Source organism: Microtus oregoni, unplaced genomic scaffold (assembly GCF_018167655.1).
Source record: "Microtus oregoni isolate MIOR12 unplaced genomic scaffold, Mior012 000097F_ref0000449, whole genome shotgun sequence".
Lineage (NCBI taxonomy): Eukaryota > Metazoa > Chordata > Mammalia > Rodentia > Cricetidae > Microtus > Microtus oregoni.
This window is the reverse complement of record NW_024544710.1, coordinates 4,143,265-4,163,973: the sequence shown is the minus strand read 5'-3', so window position 1 is coordinate 4,163,973 and position 20,709 is coordinate 4,143,265. Positions and strand designations below refer to the sequence as shown.

General features: G+C 42.1%; 1 protein-coding gene and 1 long non-coding RNA gene across 2 annotated transcripts; both read left to right on the top strand.

The window, feature by feature from the left end:
* Positions 1 to 3,056: 3,056 nt before the first annotated feature.
* Positions 3,057 to 5,505, top strand: LOC121442877 (acidic repeat-containing protein-like). The gene is made up of 3 exons (XM_041644522.1): positions 3,057 to 3,063; positions 4,342 to 4,546; positions 5,192 to 5,505. Exons 1-3 carry the CDS (start codon positions 3,057 to 3,059, stop codon positions 5,439 to 5,441), a joined length of 462 nt encoding a protein of 153 aa, XP_041500456.1. The 3' UTR covers positions 5,442 to 5,505.
* Positions 5,506 to 9,909: 4,404 nt separating this feature from the next.
* Positions 9,910 to 20,603, top strand: LOC121442886. Its single transcript, XR_005973605.1, has 3 exons — positions 9,910 to 9,970; positions 17,924 to 17,992; positions 19,704 to 20,603. It is a non-coding gene; the product is annotated as an uncharacterized LOC121442886 (long non-coding RNA).
* Positions 20,604 to 20,709: the final 106 nt, after the last annotated feature.

Genomic DNA, 20,709 nt, shown 5'->3' with positions numbered 1-20,709 from the left:
AGCACAATAAGGAAGAACTGGCTCAGAAAATCTACGCACTACTTAACCACACTGTCTTTGATGGAAAGGTAGAAACAACGAATAAGTTTCTATTGAATACCTCTTGTACACCAGCATGCTTGGCTGCTGTACTAACCATGTCTGCTTCATGTCTTGGAGCTGTGCTAGTTTGAGTAGACCTGGACCACTCCATGGGTAGAAAAGAAAGACTTATTGGGGTCCAAACTGCCAAGGCTCTCTCTCAGAGGGGCAGAGAGAAGCAAAACAGTGGGAAAGCAAGCAGATTTTATGATAGTCAGCAGGTAGGGGTCTTTGTGCTGATATAGGCTGTTCAGATTAATCAGGAACTAGATGCCCTTACCCAATAATCGTCTGTTTACCCAGTTAGTCCTTCTGTTTAGGACATGGTCACCAGCGCAGCTGTATTTGGGGGGGGCACTTTGGACTTAGCAAACATGAGAGAGAATGCTTGTGTGAAAGAGAACTTGTTTTGGTTGTATATATGAGCAGATGGCTATTACAGTAGGAGATTAGCACAGGGAGAATGACTGAAAAGTCTGAGAAGTCAGAAAATAGGATTTCCTGAAAGACATGAGGCTCCTGCTCCTTAAAAAATGGTTTGTACTGAGAACGGCAGCAGGGAAAGGACATGTGATAAGGTAAAGAAGATGATGAGAAGGAGCTGGATGAGTTGCTTAGCCTCCTTTTACCCATGTCTCTTGTAAAATGAGGCCAATAATAGTGCAGTCATCTTTCTGTGCCTGCAGGGAACGGGTTCTGGTACCCCTCAACAAATGGCAAAATCTACAGGTGCTCAAATCTCTTATATAAAATGTCCTCTGCTCATCCTCTGTGTATATTTCTAGCAGATGCATGTTTTTGTCATTTTTTATTATCTGACAGTTTTGTACATTTATGTAATAAATTGTAGTCATTTTTGATCTGCAGTTTGTTGAATCCATGGTACAGAACTCAGGCCCATTCTACTTACTACCTCAGAGTTACTATTAGACTGCAATATTTCCATAATCATAAAGTGCTTAGAACAGGGCCTAGGTACAGCAAGCTCTTGTTGTCTTGTCTTCGATGGCCTTGGCAAGTAGGTTAGGAAAAGTTAAATTTAAATTGGTAGGAACCAGTGCACAGGAATGTGTGACGGGAAGCTACTGCTGAATCCATCTGCCAATAGCTTGGTGGTATGGACTGGATTAGAAAATGCAGAGGTAGGGACCTTCTGGCCACTTGTTTTGCTTGTTTGTTTTGGGCTCTTTTATTTCTTACCATGCTTCCTGCATGTGAGGAAAGCACCCTACCCCTGAGCTGTACCATCACCGGTAGATCGTTTGTTGTTGTTTAATCCAGTGTTACAGTCTTCTGCTGAAGAGGCTTTGTGGAGGGAATTCTTATATCCTGAAGGTCCTGTAGCCTTAAAAATCTCCTTCCTTGTGTCCTGATTAACCTATTAATTGTCATTCCCAGGACTTCAATGTTTAGATTTGTTTTTTATTTGCATAAATTTCTCTTCAGCAACTCAAGAATGTAGGAGACAGTTCCTCTTACTTTGTTTTTATTTTTTGAGAATTTCATATGTGACTACTATCTTTGTGTCATTTCTACCACCCCTGTTCTTCCTATATCTCCACCTCTCAAATTAATGACCTCTTTGTGTGTGTGTAGTATGTGTAAAACCTTTTTTTTTCTTTTTCTTTTTGGTTTTTCGAGACAGGGTTTCTCTGTGGTTTTGGAGCCTGTCCTGGAACTAGCTCTTGTAGACCAGGCTGGTCTCGAACTCACAGAGATCCGCCTGCCTCTGCCTCCCAAGTGCTGGGATTAAAGGCGTGCGCCACCACTGCCCGGCTATGTGTAAAACCTACTGAGTCCATTTAGTGTTGCTCCTATGTGTTTAGAGCAGAGCTCTTGGGATTGTATAGCCGATAAGAGTTCATCACTGGAAAACTGATTATTTCTGCAGGGCAGTTATTACCTGTGGCGTTTCATCTAGGGGTGGTGCCTTGTGAAATTTCCCTCGTCCACATTGGCATGTCCTCTTACTTTTTCTCAGAGGGAGAAAAACTCTTGTTCTTATTTTCTGATATGAGTTGTTTCTAGGGAGATAGCTTAGCAGTTAAGAGCACTTAATGCTCTGGCAACAGACCCAGGTTTGGTTCCCAGCATGCACTTGGAAGCTCGCAACTGCTCTATAACTCCAGATCCAGGGGACCTGACACTCTCTTCTGGTACACATGTGGTACATATAAACTCAGGCTTATACACATACACATACATTTTTAAAAAAAAGTAAACCTTTAGAACTGCTTTCTGATACTTTTGTTTGCTTTTCATTTTCAGTTGCCAGAGAAAATAGAAATCATTTGGAATAAAAAGATGCTACGGACTGCTGGTTTATGCACTACCCATGAGATACAACAACCCAAGAGGCAGCGCTATGCTAAGATTTCAATTTCTCCAAAAGTCTGCGACTCTGCAGGTGATTCCAGGACTATGGTGGATTTACCCTAGCACCCTGTCCTTCTGATCTGTTAAATTACTCATCCCCGGCAACCTGTGTCACAGCTTTGAACTGTCATTTCCATGTGGGTAGGCCTTCTGTATGTTGCTGAGAGGACATCATTATTAGATGTCTCACCTTTCCTAGGAATTCAGTGTAGTTTCCAGGCCCATCTGCACATTTCCTTTGCCAAAGCCAGGTCTCCATTCTCTCAATTGCCAAGGGTCAAGATGCCCGCTCTAGCCAGACAGTTTTTCATTTGTCAAAGTCTGGTGACTTATCCCCTCCTTCTGTTCCCTCAGTTTGTGTGTGTGTGCTACTATGTTGCTTTCCTGCTCAGAGCCTGGTTTTCAAGGCCATGGTAGTCTTCTCCTGCTTCACGGGTTTTATCTGGCTTCTCACTGCTCGCTGCTAGCCCATGGTTTATCCATTCTTTGCCCATTGGCTCTCAAAATGCAGCTCGTGGTTTTGTAGATCCAATCATTACTTACATTTTGTTTGACTTCTCCCGAATGCTCCCACCATATTGGAGACTATAGCCTCACACATGCCGTGTAAGTAGTATGCCATCAAATAGCAGCGACAACAGATTTTTAGAATCAAGTGTTTTGTCTTGTTTCTGATATGGTGTCTTGCTATGTTGTCCAGGCTAGTCTTGAACCCCTGGACTCAAGCAGACCTCTTGTCTCAGCTTTTTGAGTAACTGGAACTACATACAGGTGTCTGCCCCCCAACTCAGCTTTGAATGGCCGCCTTTTGGTAGGGAGGGTGAGGGTACAGGTTAGTGTAGCCTTGGCTGGCCTCATACTATGACCCTGAACTTGTATAGTTCTCTTGCCTCAGCCTTTCAGTGCTGGGATTACAGAAGTGGGCTGCCGGTTTTTTGTTTTTAATTAAAAAATATTTTTTATACAATGTATTTTGATCATGTTCTTTCCCCTCCCCCAACTCTTCCCACCTACCTTTATGTATGTTTGCCTGTGTTCTCTCTCTCTCTCTCAAAAAAAAAAAAAACAAGAAAACAAAAAACTAAAATCAAAACAAAGAAACAAAAAAAATCAGTAAGAAAAAATACTTAAACAAAGCAAAGTTGTTTTGAGATAGGATCTTGTCATATAATGCTAACTGATCTCTAACCCAGGGTCATCCACCTGTTTCATCCTCTCAAGTGCTAGGGTTAAAGGTCATGTATGGACTTAAATAGCCTTTCTAATTCTAAATTTAGTCAGTTGTTAAGAGTCTAGCTCACGGGTGTGGGGAGGGGGGTGAGAAGGCTCAGGGCCATCCAGCCTGCTGATCTGAGTTTCTTCTCCAGGACTTACATAGTCAAAGGGAAGAGCTGACTTCCACAAGTTATCCTCTGGTCTCCACATGCATGTGCATGTATGTGCATGCACACACACACACACACACAATAAATAAATGTAATTAATTTTTTCATAATAGAACCCAGCTCAGATCTCTCTCTTACCCCAAACTTCTGCTCACCAAATCTCATGGCCATACATACCTCCTGAGCCCACCTTTGTCCCAAGCGTGAAGAAAGCAAGCCTCGTCCAGGTACATTTCGAGCAATGTCCCACAAAAGGATGAACATGCTGGAGCTGCTCCCCAAAGACCTGACCACTTAAGAAGCAGTCAAAACCAAAACTAGCTTGTATGTGGGTAGAAATTTGACTCTCCGGATCCTGGGAAGGCAACAATTGCAGCCGACTGTGCTTCTGTGAGACAGCCTTGTGTTTGGTAGGGGTGAAAGTCAAGGGCTTATGGGATAGTAGATCAGAAGAAAATTCATTTTAGTGCTGACAGTTTCTTTTCATTTCTCTCTCAAGATCAAATCCGGGACACCTTGATCCATGAACTATGCCATGCAGCCTCCTGGCTGCTTGATGGCATCCGGGATTCTCATGGTATCTCATGGCAATATTATGCTAAAAAATGCAATTCAGTACACCCAGAACTGCCCAAGGTCACCCGTTGCCATAACTACACAATTCACTACAAGATCTATTATGAATGCATGCTGTGCAAATACAGGTAAGGCCTTTTCAGATTTTTCCCAATTCTTTTGTTATTCCAGCCTCCAATAGCTGTTTGTTTTCTTTTTCTGGTACTGGGAATTGAGCTAAGGGACTCATGGCTGCCAGGCAAACACTACATGGCTCCCCTGCCTGAGCCATATCATCAGCCAGCCCTCTTTTCTTCCTTCTTTCCTTCCTTCCTTCCTTCCTTTCTTTCTTTTTTTTTTTTTTTTTGGTTTTTCGAGACAGGGTTTCTCTGTGGTTTTGGAGCCTGTCCTGGAACTAGCTCTTGTAGACCAGGCTGGTCTCAAACTCACAGAGATCCGCCTGCTTCTGCCTCCCGAGTGCTGGGATTAAAGGCATGCACCATCACCGCCTGGCCTATATGCTAGTCTTGAGCTAGCTTTGTAGCCTTGAACTATGGCAGGACCAAATCGATCTTTAGTAAGTCTATGGACCAATTTAAGGAGTCAAGCTCACTATTTCTTCGTTCTCTTTCTCCATTATCTTCCTGAATTTGAGCTGGCCTGACTCTGCTGCTGCCTGGGGCTCCTCAGAACTCACAGAAAATTGCTTTGAGCATAAAGCTGAGGAGTTGGAGCTGCTGTTGAGGGGTCGTGATTAATTTGTTATTGTGCTGTGGTATCTCCTTTCTCCCCAGGATTGGCCGCTACACCAGATCGCTGAACACTGAACGCTTCATCTGTGCCAGATGCAAAGGGCATCTGGTCTTGCTGCCATTGTTTCGCAAGGATGGAACCCCCATTGTGCCCTATGTGAGACCATTTGCCAAATATGTGCAGGAGAATTATAGAGCCGTGTTTAACGGCACGGCAGGAATCAGCCATGGGAATGTGATGAAAAGACTCAGCAAGGATTATTTTGCCAGTAAACAAAAGGCAAATCCTTAAGGTTTGCCTGGAATATAGTTATGTGAGCCAAATCCTTTACTGGCAAGAAGTTCTAGAAAACTATTTCTGTAAGGTTTTAAGTATTGGGATTTAAATGTGTTTTCTGATTTGTTATTATTGATGATTTTTCTTAATAAAGAGTTCTTTTGCTAACCATACAGCTCTTGACAATACTTGAAGCCCTTTGGATCCACATTGGGTTTTAACTTGGAATGAGTCAGAAGAAAAGGATGTTTCTTGGGAGGGAGAGCAGTGAGAACAGGAGAATATTGTCACAACAGAGTAAGTGGCTCGTAGTGAGTACTCTGCCAGCTTGTTATGCCTCCTCGGGTGTGAGGAGCCAGCCTGCTTCATGAATTCCAGCTGCTCATGGATTTGAGTGAAGCATGCAATCATTCAGAAAATAAATGTTTCCATCTCACATTCCAGCTCTCCTATTCAAGTGCTCGAGCAGACTGCCTATCTCTGGGAGCTATTGAGGGTGTGGATAGGACCCAACATTGTTTTAGTGTATGTACTCCTGTGAATGCCACAGAAAATGCCCACCAACTTGTGGCTTAGAGCAGCACGGATATTCTATTATATTATAATATTTTAGAGTTTGGAAGGTCAAGAGTCTAGGATGAGTCACCTAGATTATGATTAAAGTGTTGACGGGAACTTCTGGAAATCCATTTCTTTTCCAGTACCTAGAGGCCTTCCACAGCCCGTTTCTTGGTTTCTGTTAGGAATTTTTCCTAGTGCGAGCTCTCTGCCAATGCAAAAATCCCAATCAAGCCAAATCACAACAAGCCAAATTAAAAATATCCAGGTTTAATGGGATTCCTGCACTCGCAGGTGGCCACGGGGGGGGGGGGTCGACCGGGAGACCGTGAACATGACCACGGTGTGGGGGGGAGAGACCACCAGGGGACCTTCTGGGGAAGCAGTTTAAGTAGCCTGGAAGAGTGGTCAAGATTTTGGCAGGCTGTCTTGACACTCCTCCAGGGAGGGGTCAAGGCTTGGCAGGCACAAGGACAGGGCCTCCAAAGATGGAGGCCAGAGACCGGGACTTGGGACTTACAGTTTCTTTGAGACAAAACATCTTTTTTACTTTCTGTTCACTTCTAGAGACTTGGGGTCCACTTAGAGAATTCTTGTCTGTGTGTGTGTGTGTGTGTGTGTGTGCGCGCGCGCTTGTCTTGGAACACATATGTACATGTGTATATGCATGTGGAAGCCAGTGACAAACCTTTGGTTTCATTTCCAAGAGCTGTCCACCTTGTTTTTTGAGACAGTGTCTCATGTGGTTGTAGTGCTTTCCAATTCGGCTAGGCTGGCTGACCAGCAAGCTACTGTGTTCTTCCTGTCACCACCCACCCAGGACTGGGGTGATAAGTGCACACCACCATGCTTAACTTTTTTTTTTCTTTTTGGTTTTTCGAGACAGGGTTTCTCTGTGGTTTTGGAGCCTGTCCTGGAACTAGCTCTTGTAGACCAGGCTGGTCTCGAACTCACAGAGATCCGCCTGCCTCTGCCTCCCGAGTGCTGGGATTAAAGGCGTGCGCCACCACCGCCTGGCCATGCTTAACTTTTTATGTGGTTGCTAAGACCAAATTCAGCTCCTTGTACATACATGATTAGTACTTCACAAATTGAGCCCTCTCCCAAGCCCATTATTATCATTATTATTTTTATTATTTATTACTATCTTTGATAGGTCTCATATAGCCTAGGCTGCCCTTGAATTCTTTAAAAAATTTTTTATTACATTTATTGTGGGGGAGGGGCCATGTTTGTGTCATAGCACACATATAAAGTCAGAGGACAAATTTTGGAAGTCAGTTCTCTTCTATCTTGTGGATTCCAGGGATTGAACTCAGCTTGTCAGACTTGGTGACAAGTAACTTTATCTGCTTACCCACCTGGCTCAGCTCCGACCTTGGACGCTATGTAGCCTAGGTAGGTCATTAACTCCCAGTTCTGTCTCTGCCTGCCTTCCAAATACTGGGGATTATAGCATGCACCACTATGACCTGCCAAAATCTAATTTTAAAATCAGTTGGGTCACAGATTAGCGACCTCAGTTCCCCTTTGCCATGTTTGTTGGCTTTTTTTTTTTTTTTTGAGACCGTGTTCCACTGTGTAGCCCTGACTGGCCTGGAAATTACTAGGTAGATCAGGCTGACTTCAGACTCACAGACATCCTCTCGCTTCTGCCTCTCAAATCTGAGATTGCAGGTATATACTACCACACCCTCCTGTTTGGTTGTTGAGACAGGACTTTCCTTATGTCACCCCAGGCTAGTCTCAAACCCACTATGTCTCCCAGGCTAGCTTTGTATTGTTGCTCTTCCTGCCCCAAGTACTTGGATTACAGACATGTACCACCGTGCACAGCTAGTCCCTTTTACCATGTAAAGTGACCTGATCGCATGTTCTGGGGATTAGAGCATGGATGTCTTGAGGGGTCCAGTTTTTGAGGCCTGCTACAAATAATGCTTATCTTTATCAGTGTACCATTACTGATACTTTAATAAGCAGGATATATTATTTTAACATTTTCCTCTTGCTTTTCATTTTGTAGAAGGATGGAGTAGTCTTTGGAGCACCGAGACTAGATGTGACTGTAGGCATATATAGCGTAGGGCAAACTTCCCCAGCTAACTGCTTCCATTCCTTTTCTCCTGGGCTCTAGCATATCTGCAGCTTCAAACAAAGTCCAGCCTGTCACAGAGGGTCATGGCACATCTGTGACTTGCCTGGGAGGACTGATGTGCAGTGGGTAGCCCTGTCACCTGCCATTCTGGAAAGCTCTGGTTATTTTTTTCAATTGTTTTTATTGAGCTATACATTTTTCTCTGCTCCCCTCCCTCCCTCTTCTCACCTCCCCCTCAACCCTCTCCCATGGTCCCCATGCTCCCAATTTACTCAGGAGAGCTTGTCTTTTTCTACTTCCCATGTAGATTAGATCTATGTAAGTCTTTCTTGGGGTCCTCATTGTTGTCTAGGTTCTCTGGGATTGTGGTTTGTGGGCTGGTTTTCTTTGCTTTATGTTTAAAAACCACCTATGAGTAATATGATATTTGTCTTTCTGGGTCTGGGTTACCTCGTTCAATATGATGTTTCTTTCTTTCTTTCTTTCTTTCTTTTTTTTTTTTTTTTTGATTTTCGAGACAGGGTTTCTCTGTAGCTTTTTTGGTTCCTGTCCTGGAACTAGCTCTTGTAGACCAGGCTGGTCTCGAACTCACAGAGATCCGCCTGCCTCTGCCTCCCAAGTGCTGAGATTAAAGGCATGCACCACCCCCACCCATCAATATGATGTTTCTAGATACATCCATTTGCCTGCAAATTTCAAGCTGTCATTATTTTTTTCTGTTGTGTAGTACTCCACTGTGTAAATGTACCACATTTTCCTTATCCATTGCTCTGGTTATTTTTTCCACTTCGCTTTAGACATGGAAAATGCTCCTGTTGACCATTTCTTCTCGGTGGCTATGTGCTAACTACTGCTCGCAAACCATCAGGCTCTGTTGCTGGTGTGTGTGTGTGTGTGTGTGTGTACATGTGTACACGTATGTGAAGGTCAGAGGAGCATATTGGGTGTGCTCTATTGCTCTCCACCGTATTTCTTCATGAACCCGGAGCTCATATCTTCCCCCAACTCCAAGCTGGCAGGCAGCCAACCTACCCCACAGTGTTGAGGTTACAGGCACACTTGGTCATGCCCAGCTTTTTCAAAGGTGTTGGTGGTCTGAACTTGGGTCTTCGTGTTTGCTCGGCAAGCATTCTTCCCAACAGAACCATCTCCTCAGCGCCATTTTCCCCACCTTTTTCCCAAGCCTATTTCTCCCCAGTAAGATCCGGTATTACCCAAATAAGCAATACAAGGTTCTCTGACTGGCCTATGATCCCATTGCCTTATCCCAGGCTATCCTACAGCCTCATCACCATCAGTCCTGTGTAGCTCTGGCTTGCCTGGAACTTTCTCTATAGACCAGGCTGGCCTTGAATTTATGGAGATCCACCTGCTTCTGACTCCCAAACACTGTTCTGTACCACCACATCTGGCGAAGCTAAACCACTTATCAACTCCCCAAAGCATTGCTGTTTTCAGCCTCTCTGCCTCTGCTGCTGCCCTCTCTTCTGCCTAGAAATAAAACACTCCTTCAGTTTCTTACCCCTGGAGATGCCACTTGCCCCTTGAACCTCCAGGAAGCCACCCCAGACAGCTCTTGCCACTAAGCTCAGTCATGGACTCAGCGTGTGCCACCCCTTTGCTTTGTAGCATAGATTTATTGGCATTTGTTCATTTTTACTGCACTTTCCCTGCTGGCCGGAGCTGCTGGGACTCAGGAGTTATGGCTTATTGATGTCTAGTAGCCCCAAAGTGTCCCTAGACTTATTCACTGCCATCACCCAAGCCCATGAGGGTGTCTAGCAGCTTTATACTAAGACAACAGGGGGTCCAGCAGAGGGCACAGCAGTTAGCAGCAGGTGACATGGAAGGAGCAGTACAAGCTTACGTCTCTGCTCTTCAGTACAATCCTGTAAGTAAAAGTTTATCAGTTGTTTTCCTTTTACAGCAATCCAGCAAACAAGCAAACATCGTTTGATACTTTAGACAATAGGTTTTTTTTATGAAAGAAAATCAATAGTTGAGATGTTTAATATGTTTATGCACTTGAAATGATGAAATTGGTTTTACTTGGTCTGCATAAAGGTCTGCCCTATTTAAAAAGTTATTTAAATAGCATAAAATTATCCTTACCAAAAAACTCCCATCAATTCTTTTGGTAATACTAATAAAGCACAAGACACATGTTTTTTTTTGTGCTATTTTAGTGAACTTTGGGAAAATTCTGATGGGTATTTATAACAATTCTTGATTTTCAAGGAATGATGGGTTAAAGATCTTAATTTGTAGTATAAAATGGTTTTTAAAAGTTGTTGCTAGTATATTAGTGACATGAAAACTAGAGTACAGAATGATCTCAATATAGCCCCTCCCTCGATCAAGTTAGAAGTAGTAGAATTAAGGCAATTGCATGTTCAGACTAGACTTTGCATTAGTTCTTTAATTCTTTGTTGATTTGAGTTGCATATGTTTTCAGGGAGCAAGTGTATCCTGGTTGACAGACATTAAGTTTATACTGTATTACAGTCTGGGAACTTTCAAAATGCAGAACAAAAAAATTTTAAGTAAAATACAGGGATGTAACACATGCCCTGGAAACTGTTAATGTAATTAAGGGAAAGTGGCTATAAACTTTTAAGAGATAAGTGTTAGGGATGGGGTGGGTCTTGGCAGCATCAGCATATACTTGAGCTCCATCAACATTGACTTTGCAACCACCCTGGGGAAGCGCTTAATGATTAACTCCTACTGTTGCCATTATCGAAAGTCTTCTATAGGCTCAGACACTGCTGCTTCAGATAAGTCTTTCTGAATCTTTACCATGATCCTTTTCACGAAGAGGACAGTGTTTCCAGTTTTACCAATATAAAAACCCCAACAGACTCAGGGTTATGTAATTTTCTTGAGATCACGTAGCTAGCAATGGCGAACTGGATGTTGAAACTTAAAGTTGAATTTTTTTTTTTTTTCGAGACAGGGTTTCTCTGTAGCTTTGGAGCCTGTCCTGGAACTAGCTCTTGTAGACCAGGCTGGCCTCGAACTCACAGAGATCCGCCTGCCTCTGCCTCCTAAGTGCTGGGATTCAAGACGTGTGCCACCACCGCCCGGCTTAAAGTTGAATTATTGAAGCAAATGTTGACATGAACAAGAAATGAAATCTGAAAAGGACCTTCTGTGGCCAAAGGCTGCCCTTGTGCACAGCCTGGAAATCATTTTGCATTATCTGCCTGGCTCTTAACTCCAGTTTTATAAAATAAGCAAATTGAAGCTTATTTTAGTAGTTTGCCAAAGCTTTCTAACTATTTTCCATCATAATATCTTTTAAACAGTTTTTTCCCCCCAGAGACAGGGTTTTTCTATGTAACAGTCCTGGCTGTCCTGGAATTCCTGTGGACCAGGCTGGCCTTGAACTCACAGAGATCCATAGCCTCTGTGCTCGGATTAAAGGCGTGTGCTAACACCACCCGGTTTAAACAATTTTTTTTTATATTTATTTATTTATTATGGATACAATATTCTGTTTGCATATATGCCTGCTAGAAGAGGACACCAGACCTCATTACAGATGGTTGTGAGCCACCATGTGGTTGCTGGGAATCGAACTCGGGTCCTTTGGAAGAGCATGCAATGCTCTTAACCGCTGAGCCATCTCTCCAGCCCCCGGTTTAAACAATTTTAAAGTTAATTTTGAAAGTTTAAATTTTTCTTTTAGTTTTTAAAAAAGATTAAAAAACCCACTATATGTAATGGCTGTTTTAACTGTTCATTTCGATGTATAGAGTTTGGATCTGGGCCAGTTGCTCATTGGAATGACTACCTTAGCTTAGCTACATGTTGCTTTTAATTTGTGAGTTCATTATAATAAATGATTTTTATTCATTCTATTTTTAATCTAGCGAGAAATTACATAGGCTTGCAGATAATGAAAGTAATTTCTTAGGGTTTATTTAACTTTTATTTTATGTGCATTGGTGTGAAGGTGTCAGATCCCCTGCAACTGGATCTTTAGATAGTTGTGACCTGCCATGTGGGTGCTGGGGATTGAACCCGGGTCCTCTGGAAGAGCAGTCATTGCTCTTAACCACTGAGCCATCTCTCTAGCCCCATGAAAGTAATTTCTTACATATTCTTTCAGAGGTACTCAATGCATATTTGAAATTAAAGTGAAGCCAGGCGGTGGTAGTGCATGGCTTTAATCTCTGCACTCAGGAGGTAGAGGCAGGTGGATCTTTGTGAGTTCAAATTCGAGGCCAGCCTGGTCTGCAGAGTGAGTTCCACGCTAGGGCTGTTACACAGAGAAACCCTGTCTAAAAAACCAAAAAAAAAAAAGAAGAAAAAAAGAAATTAGAGTGCATTTGTAATTTTTATTGCAGTCCTATCTAGTTACTAACAGTTTTAGGCGGCTAACCTTGAAAGGTCTACCTGCAAGGCTTGAACTTGATTCTTCTAAGGGCCAGGATAGTACATTCTTTTCCTTCAGTAATTAGGGCTAGGTTTATCCTTTACTTGCTGACTTGTAAATTTAGTTTGTCTCTCTAGCATACTTGTAATCTTGGTTAATTTTGTTAATTTATTTTGACATTGGGTCTTGTGTAGCCTAGGCTGGCCTCTAACTCATTAAGTAGCTGAGGATGACCTTCAACTTCTGATTTTCCTGCCCCACTTTCCCAGTGCTGAGATTATATTATAGGATGTCCCACTATGCCCAGTTTATGTAGTACTGTAGATAGAAACCAGACATTGTGCATGGTAGATAAGCACTCTTCACCTAAGCTAGATCCCCAGCCCTGGCTCAGGTTTTTAGTTGTTTGTATGTGTAGTAGGGCGTTACCTCTGCAGACAGTATATCACAGCATTATATTGTGAAAGGAAAATTAAAATGATAGACAAAGCTGTGCTACTATCTAAATATATACTGTGCATAGTTTGTATTGTTAAATGTCTAACCTATTAACAGGAAACTTAGCATCATGTACTTTCAAAGCAAGATAGCACTAAAACAATGAATTTACTTCTTAATGACATTGGTGTGTTCCCACCTGGCTCTCTTTTTTGTAGGAGGAGGTGCTACTTTCTCTTTTTCTTCTTTTGGTTTTTCAAGATAGGGTTTCTCTGTCCTGGAACTCGCTCTTGTAGACCAGGCTGGCTTCAAACTCAGAGATCCACCTGCCTCTACCTCCTGAGTGCTGGGATAAAAGGCGTGCATCACCACTGCCCTGCCAGGAGCTTTGAGATAGAGCTGCTTTATATTTTTCTATTTGGAGCTGCCTTCTGTAATGTTATATGGCTTAATACATTTGCTGAAACTTTAGCTTGTCATTTTTTTTTTTTTGGTTTTTCGAGACAGGGTTTCTCTGTGGTTTTGGAGCCTGTCCTGGAACTAGCTCTTGTAGACCAGGCTGGTCTCGAACTCACAGAGATCCGCCTGCCTCTGCCTCCCGAGTGCTGGGATTAAAGGCGTGCGCCACCACCGCCCGGCTTAGCTTGTCATATTTTAAGGTGCTATTTCTTCTGGTGTTCTTTCTCATGTTGCTTGTTAGAATTACCCATACTTGGCAATCCCTTTACAAATTATGCATACAGTACTCCTTTGTGTGATAGCTGTGAGCCTGAGTGCGAAATTGTTGAGAAGTTGTTTTCTGCTTGAATGGTAGATGATAACACAGTGCTGAGAGTGGCTGACATCCCATCATGTGTTACTGTCATGTTGATTTTGTTGTTTTGAGAGTCCCAGATAGCTGAAGTATGAGAAAACCTTCCGTTTCTATCTACTTCTCTCCACTCTGCTTTTTGTTAAGGTTGTCTGGCAAGGGTCACATTTAAATATTCAAGTGCTTATTGTTGTGTCCAGTGCTGGGTGAGGAGATGGGGAATGTGTTCTGGAGGGGTTATCATGAGACAGACCTGATCCATAAAGGAAAAAGATGTAAGCTCCTCGGGTGATTATTGTTGGAGAGTATTAATCAGAAGACTCTCTTGAGAGGGTGCTTAGGTCCTCAGCATTCTGTAGGAAGGTAAACAGCAAGTAGACTTCCCAGACTGAAGTGGTGAGTCAAGTAGTAGTGAGGAGTGAGTGGAGCAGGGCAGAGTCAATTGGAAGATTTCAGAAGAATAGAGGCTGTGGAGTTTGAAGTTAGTTTGAGAGGCAGTTGAGAACCACTGTAGGTTTTTCTTGGCCTGATTTTCCTCAATGTGTGCATATGTAGAGTGATGTCAAGGGGGTCCAGAGGTGGAACATTAAGAGGAAAGTCAGGAAGCAGTTGTTAGACTAGGAGAGGAGGGATGGTTACATAGGAACACCTTTTTGTTCCTTTAATCGTACTGTGTTTTCCTTGTTTTTGATGCCCTATTCCTTTATTAAGTCTCTATTCATCTATGAAGGCCCAGCTTAAAATCTGTCCTTTGAGTGTGTATGTCTAATTTATTTTTCTTGGTTTTAGGTCTATTATTAAGTTAATGTTTCCATAAGTATTAATTAGGGATGAACAGAGGAGTAAGGTTTAAACAAAGTAATTCTCTTAGATACCATTTTGATTTGACATGAAGCAGAATTTGACACAAGGTTTTGAATGGACTTTTGTAGAATTGTAGTGTTCTTATACTTTGTAGACATTTAAGTAATTTTTTTTTTTTTTGGTTTTTCAAGACAGGGTTTCTCTGTGGCTTTGGAGCCTGTCCTGGAACTAGCTCTTGTAGACCAGGCTGGTCTCGAACTCACAGAGATCCACCTGCCTCTGCCTCCCGAGTGCTGGGATTAAAGGCGTGCGCCACCATCGCCCGGCGACATTTAAGTAATCTTATGTGTATTCATGTGTGTGTAGATTTGGATCTCATGATTTTGTTTATTTTATTATTTTGGTGTTTTAAATGTTGTTGTTATGTATCTGTGTTGTTGTATCTGTGCACATGGAGGCCCGGAGGAGGTGTCAGATCCCCTGGAGCTGAAGTTATAGACAGCTTACAGTACTAGGAATTGAACTCAAGTCCTCTAGAAGAGTAGCATGTTAATGGTTAAGTAGCTCTTAACCATTTCTCCAGCCCTATTTTGGCATTTTTGAGACTGAGTCTCACTTAGTCTAGGCTGACCTTGAACTGACTGAGTAGCTGAGAATGACCTTGAATTCTTGATTATCTTGCTCCCACCTCCCAAGTGGGAGCACTTGCCACCATGCCACTTGACATGTGCCACCATGCCAGCTGAAAGTTGTTGCGTTTGTGTTTGTGGTACTAGGTACGCAAGGCCTTGTTGTATCCCGGGCAAGTGGAGCTCTACTTTCAGCCACTCTACTAGTCCACTTAATAGGATATGTTTTGCCTTTTGCTAAAGTGGACTAATTATTTCACTGTAATCTTGAAGGTATTTATATTATCATTTTCTGGAGATCAAACCTAGGGCTTTTGACATACTGGCTAATTTTTTTCTACCAACTGACCTACATTGCCAGTCTATAAGATAATGATGAATCTAGATGATATAACTAAATATAGTCATGCATCTAAGAGTTCATGGAAACTAGCTGGTAAAATTATGTAATGGTGGGTAAAAATATATAGGTGGGGCAGGAGAGATGGCTCAGGTCTTCCAGAGGACCCAATTTCAAATTCCAGTACCAATGTCAGGCAGTTCACAGCCACCTGTAACTCCAGCTCCAGGAGAATGCAATAAGCCTCTAGGCTCTGAAGGTACCTGCACTGATGTGCACACCCCATATTTGAAATTAAAAATAATAAAAACATATCTTTAAAAATGCAGCTTTTAGTCAGTTATTGTGTTTCTGATTTGTGGCTTAGAACAGCCATTGAAATTGGTGAAGGTCTAAAGATACATACCACCCACTAAAAAATGGTAGAGGGAGCTTGGGTAAGCAGATTAGGTTTTTCAGACATAGCCCATCAGACAGAGGGCTACCTTGTTAAGGTTCAGAGGAGGAAACCTATACAAAGTAGATAGCAAGATTATAGAATTCATTATTTCTCAAAATACAAATAGTATTCCAAAGTACTTAGACTAATTACAGAAGGCGATTAGTCGGTAATAAGATTATTGGTACCTGTGAATTGTTTTTCTGTTTTGCTTTTTTATTTATTCATGCACTATTTATCCATTCATTCATTCATTCATTCATTCATCATCAGAGTCTTGATTCTGTAGTAAAGGTTGGTCTAGAACTCCCTATGATATAACTGGGGTGGGGTTGGGCACCTGAATTTAGGACCATCTTCCTGCCTCAGTTTCCCAGGTGCTAGGATTACAGGTGTGTGTTACTGTGCCTGCTACATGAGAGGCTTTGAGGATTACTATCAGCCTGTGCTTAAGGCCACTAGAAGATAACCATACTTTTCCAAAGCATCAGTCACTGATTGAGGGACAGCACTAACTCAAGTAGATCGTGGAATTGTCCCAGTTTAGCCAGTCATTACCTTATTGGCAGACCTTTCAGTTCATCCAGTGAATGCCAGTAAACAATACAGAGTCAGTTTATCAGTAAAACTAACTACTAATTCTGGAAACCAATATACATGGTAATTCTTTGGAATATTTAATAAAATTTTACTTTGTAGGATTTAATTTAAGGTTCTTTCACCCACATAACAGTTTGGGATGATAAACGTGACTCATATTGCCATTATCTCTGCTTGTTATTGACTGATAGATTCTTTTTTTTTTTTGCAGGGTGAGGTTGAATGTTTATTCAGGGGGTTATGGAGGAGGAAGGGTGAAGGGGGGGGACAGAAAGGGAGAGGGAGGGAGAGAGGGAGAGAGAGAGAGAGAGAGAGAAGAGGAGAAAGAGACAGAAGGGGAGAAGCAGAGAAGTGGGGAGAGAGGCAGAAGCAAAGCTGCCTCTCCGAGAGGAAGATGGAAAAGAGGACTGATAGATTTTTTTTTTTAAGTTTTTTTTTTCGAGACAGGGTTTCTCTGTGGTTTTGGAGCCTGTCCTGGAACTAGCTCTTGTAGACCAGGCTGGTCTCGAACTCACAAAGATCCGCCTGCCTCTGCCTCCCAAGTGCTGGGATTAAAGGCGTGCGCCACCACTGCCCGGCGACTGATAGATTCTTACTGTCTGTTGAGCATGTCCTCCTGCTGAATGGACTGGTGAGTCGGACTAGCAGCACAGTTGAGCTGCTAATAAAACGCAGAGTCAGCCGCTTTTCATTACTCGCCCACTCAGCTCTGATGGTACTTAATACTAATGAGTAATGTAGTGGCAGGTGCAGGACTGAGGCTATGGTTGGATGGTAATCCTTCTGCCTAGGCATGAAATGAAATCAAGGTTTCTAAATAAGCCTGAGAGCCAAAGGGTAGGTTTGTTGACATGTAATCACTTGCTAAGTGCAGTGCTGTTTTTCCTGCTGTGGAAAATTTCTGGTCCTTGATACAGGAATGATTCATCATAACCTTGAATAAAACAGTTGAATAAATATTCAATCATTTTTTCCTACGGGTGACATTTGGAGAGGAGAGAGGCTCTAGAAAGGTCTTGTAGTCTTGTGTTTGAAACTGATGAGGCCAAATGCATTTGAAAGAATGTTAGACAATAGTGTCACAGATCTCCCAGCCAGAACTGGAGCAGCAGCTGATAGCAAAACACATATTTTTGCAGTCAAAGATAGTATTCAGACTTAGGAAGAGCAATAAATTATGTAAATATCTTATAAGTTCTGGTTGGATTTGTCCCCCTCGGGCTCCTTTTGTATTTTCTGGGAATTAGAATAGGAGGAGTTGGGAGCCTGTGCTTAAGTTTAAGTGCTGCATTAAACTGACAAGAAAATGGCAGCGCTAGATGTGTAGAAGTGATGTTGGGATTTTGTTTTTTTTTTTTTTGAGAAAACAATATAATTAATACTACTATCTCTGGGTTTATAGGATTTGTACTGTGTTCGTAGTGACCTGGGGAACCTGCTCAAAGCCCTGGGTCGCTTGGAAGAAGCCAAGGTAGGTGTTTGCTAGAACATACTTAAGCATTAGTTTTGAAAACCTGTACCTTTTGCCAAGTCTTCAACTCTTCATTAAGCTATCTTCATAAAATAGTCCTATGAAACTGAGGAAAACGTCAGCATGACTTGCCTCAGACTAGAGCAGGACCAGGCTTTGGCATATCTGTTCTAAATCTGGGGGTAAAGCAAGAACATGAGCATTGTGGAGCCTTCTGCTGAGCTAGATCATCTTTATAACAATGGGCTCCATCATGACCTATGTGGGAATCAATAACATTCCTTCAAATCTGAGGCTTGCCTGCTAGTGATTTTTGGCTCAAGACGCCTATATAATGCAGGTGCCATTGAAAACGCTGCTCTTCTAAGTCCTTTGTGGCTTGTAAGTGGAGAAGAATTTCATCCAATGTTACCCTGTAATACTGGCATTTAAAATTCTTATTTAACCTTCCTCCCTTCATCTTCCTCACCCTTTTTACAGTGGAAGAAAGGCTGTTAAAATATTGCAAATTAATAATTGGAACTCCTGCTCCTCTTGTCTCCACTTCCTCCCCAAATTCCTCCTTTTTCCCCAATCCTAGTTGTCTACCTTCTTTTTCTTCCTCACTTCCTTCTTTTATCCCTCCCCACCCACCTCCTTAAAAAAAAATGAGGACAAAGCTGGTTTGTTTGGAAATGGACTGATCGAAAGAAAACTTGCCAAAGTGGAAAGGTGGCTTTTAGCATTCTGTGTTTCCAAATAATGAATTTGAACTCTAGGTTGGGTTAATTAAAGCTTTTGGTATAATTTACAATTAAATTTATAAATGCAGTTGTCTTGTTACAAGCCACCTTACGCAATCGCGCTGCAGGGGTGAGGAGTGGGGAGAAACCAGAATGCTTCTGAAACTCCCACCTGTTGCTCTGAGCCCCACGCGCATGCTAATGCGTGGAGTGTATGCGCAGCGTAGCTGTCTGTTTGTTCATCCAGGGAGGGAGAAGGCTTTGCAGCACCACTTAATGTTAAAAGCACTAGTTTTAAGTGCAAAAATTCTACCAACACTATGGATTAACCTTATGTAGGTTTCCAGCTGATTAACTATGTTGATTTCAATCTTAGCTGATAAAGCAATTGGTAATTTCTAGAACAAATATCTGATATGCTCCTATCAATTGTCACTCCACCAAGCGGACAGCTAACATGAATTGCACTTCACTGCAGCTTTAGACATCGATTTAGGCTGAGACGTTGCGCCTGCCTTAGGTTGCTGACTTCTTTATTTCAGAGCTCTGGAGACACCTAGTTTGAAAAATGTCATTCTGGTTTTTTTTTTTTTTTGGTTTTTATTTTTGTTTTTGTTTTTTGTTTTTTTTTTTTGTGAGAACTTAGTAAACCAGAAAATACTCTTGAGTGAAATGCAATGTGTTTCTTTTGTAATCAGTGCATTTGAAAATTCAAGCCAGCATACATTCCTAGTAGATGGCAGCAAAATTAAGTTGTCTTTGTAGAAAATGAAGAGCCTTTCTTCCAGCAAAAATCCCTGCTGTATGCAATAGCCCTGATTAACCCTCTCCCTTCTGCATGTTTCCCATGTTACAGACTTGAGACTGTCCTCATTCCCATATGTAATAGACATCCAAAGAATTTCAATTGCTTTGTTGAACTTTTACTAATGATCTTGTTTTTATTTTCTCTCTTGTTTTTGGTTTTTCACCATTGATATTGTATTTAGAAGGTTTCAGGTGGGTGAAACCTCCTATTCCATGCGTAAGGTGCCTCGCTGAAGGGAGCTCGAGGCCTGGATCTAGGGCAGACACACAACCTCCTCCTCCTCCTCTTCCAGCAAGGAACGCACCGAAAAGTCACATGATGAGAAATATGGTAACGGGTTTGTAACTGCCACAGCAAAACAATTTGCCTCCATGCCTGAATCTTCTGTCTTGTGGCTTCAGAAACAGCTTAAAATAATTTTATTTACAAGTTATGTAAAAGAATGTTTTATACTATAGCCACAATTCTGTCAAAAATAAGTAAAACTTAATTAAGATAATAAAATTATTAGATAATTTACTAGTAAAAGCTTCTAACTCTTCTTGTTGTTCATTTTTTTTCCTTTTTCTTCTTTGTTTGGATTGCAGCATTCTGCTCTTCTGATGATGCGCTGTGACCCTGCAGTAGCGCAAAGGCTGCGCAGCGTTAATGCGCATTGCGTGCGAATGAGCCCCTGTGAACGGTTGACTAGATGAGTAATCTGATTGACTGGCTCTCTCAGTCCTATTCTGTAGCCTTTTTGGATAAAATTGGGTTTTAACATACCTCGAGTCCAACTAATCTCATTAAGCAAATATTCTCTACGGGCCTGTCTAGTAGATTAATGGATCTGGTTGGCCGTTTGCTGCGTCTAGGGGTGTTCCATGGAGCGCAGCAGTTCGCAGCGTTTGCGCAGTGCGATGCTGTTAGGTGGCGCCAGCGATGTTTGCGCTTGCATTACAGGGACCTCAACCTAGGTGCATTCCTGTCATGTGAGGTTTTATTTTCTTCCTCCTCAGAAGAGAGGCATGTGCTGTGAGTCTGCAGATTCTGAAACTTGAAGTCTGAATGATGACTGACTTGGCAGAAACATTTTTGTATGGCTCAGTAGCTTAATTTTAATCTTAAGGAAGGAGAACATTATGTTGTGAGAAGCATTTCCGTCAACTCTTTTGGTTTCCTAATGCTTGATTAGAGGTTGAAGGCTT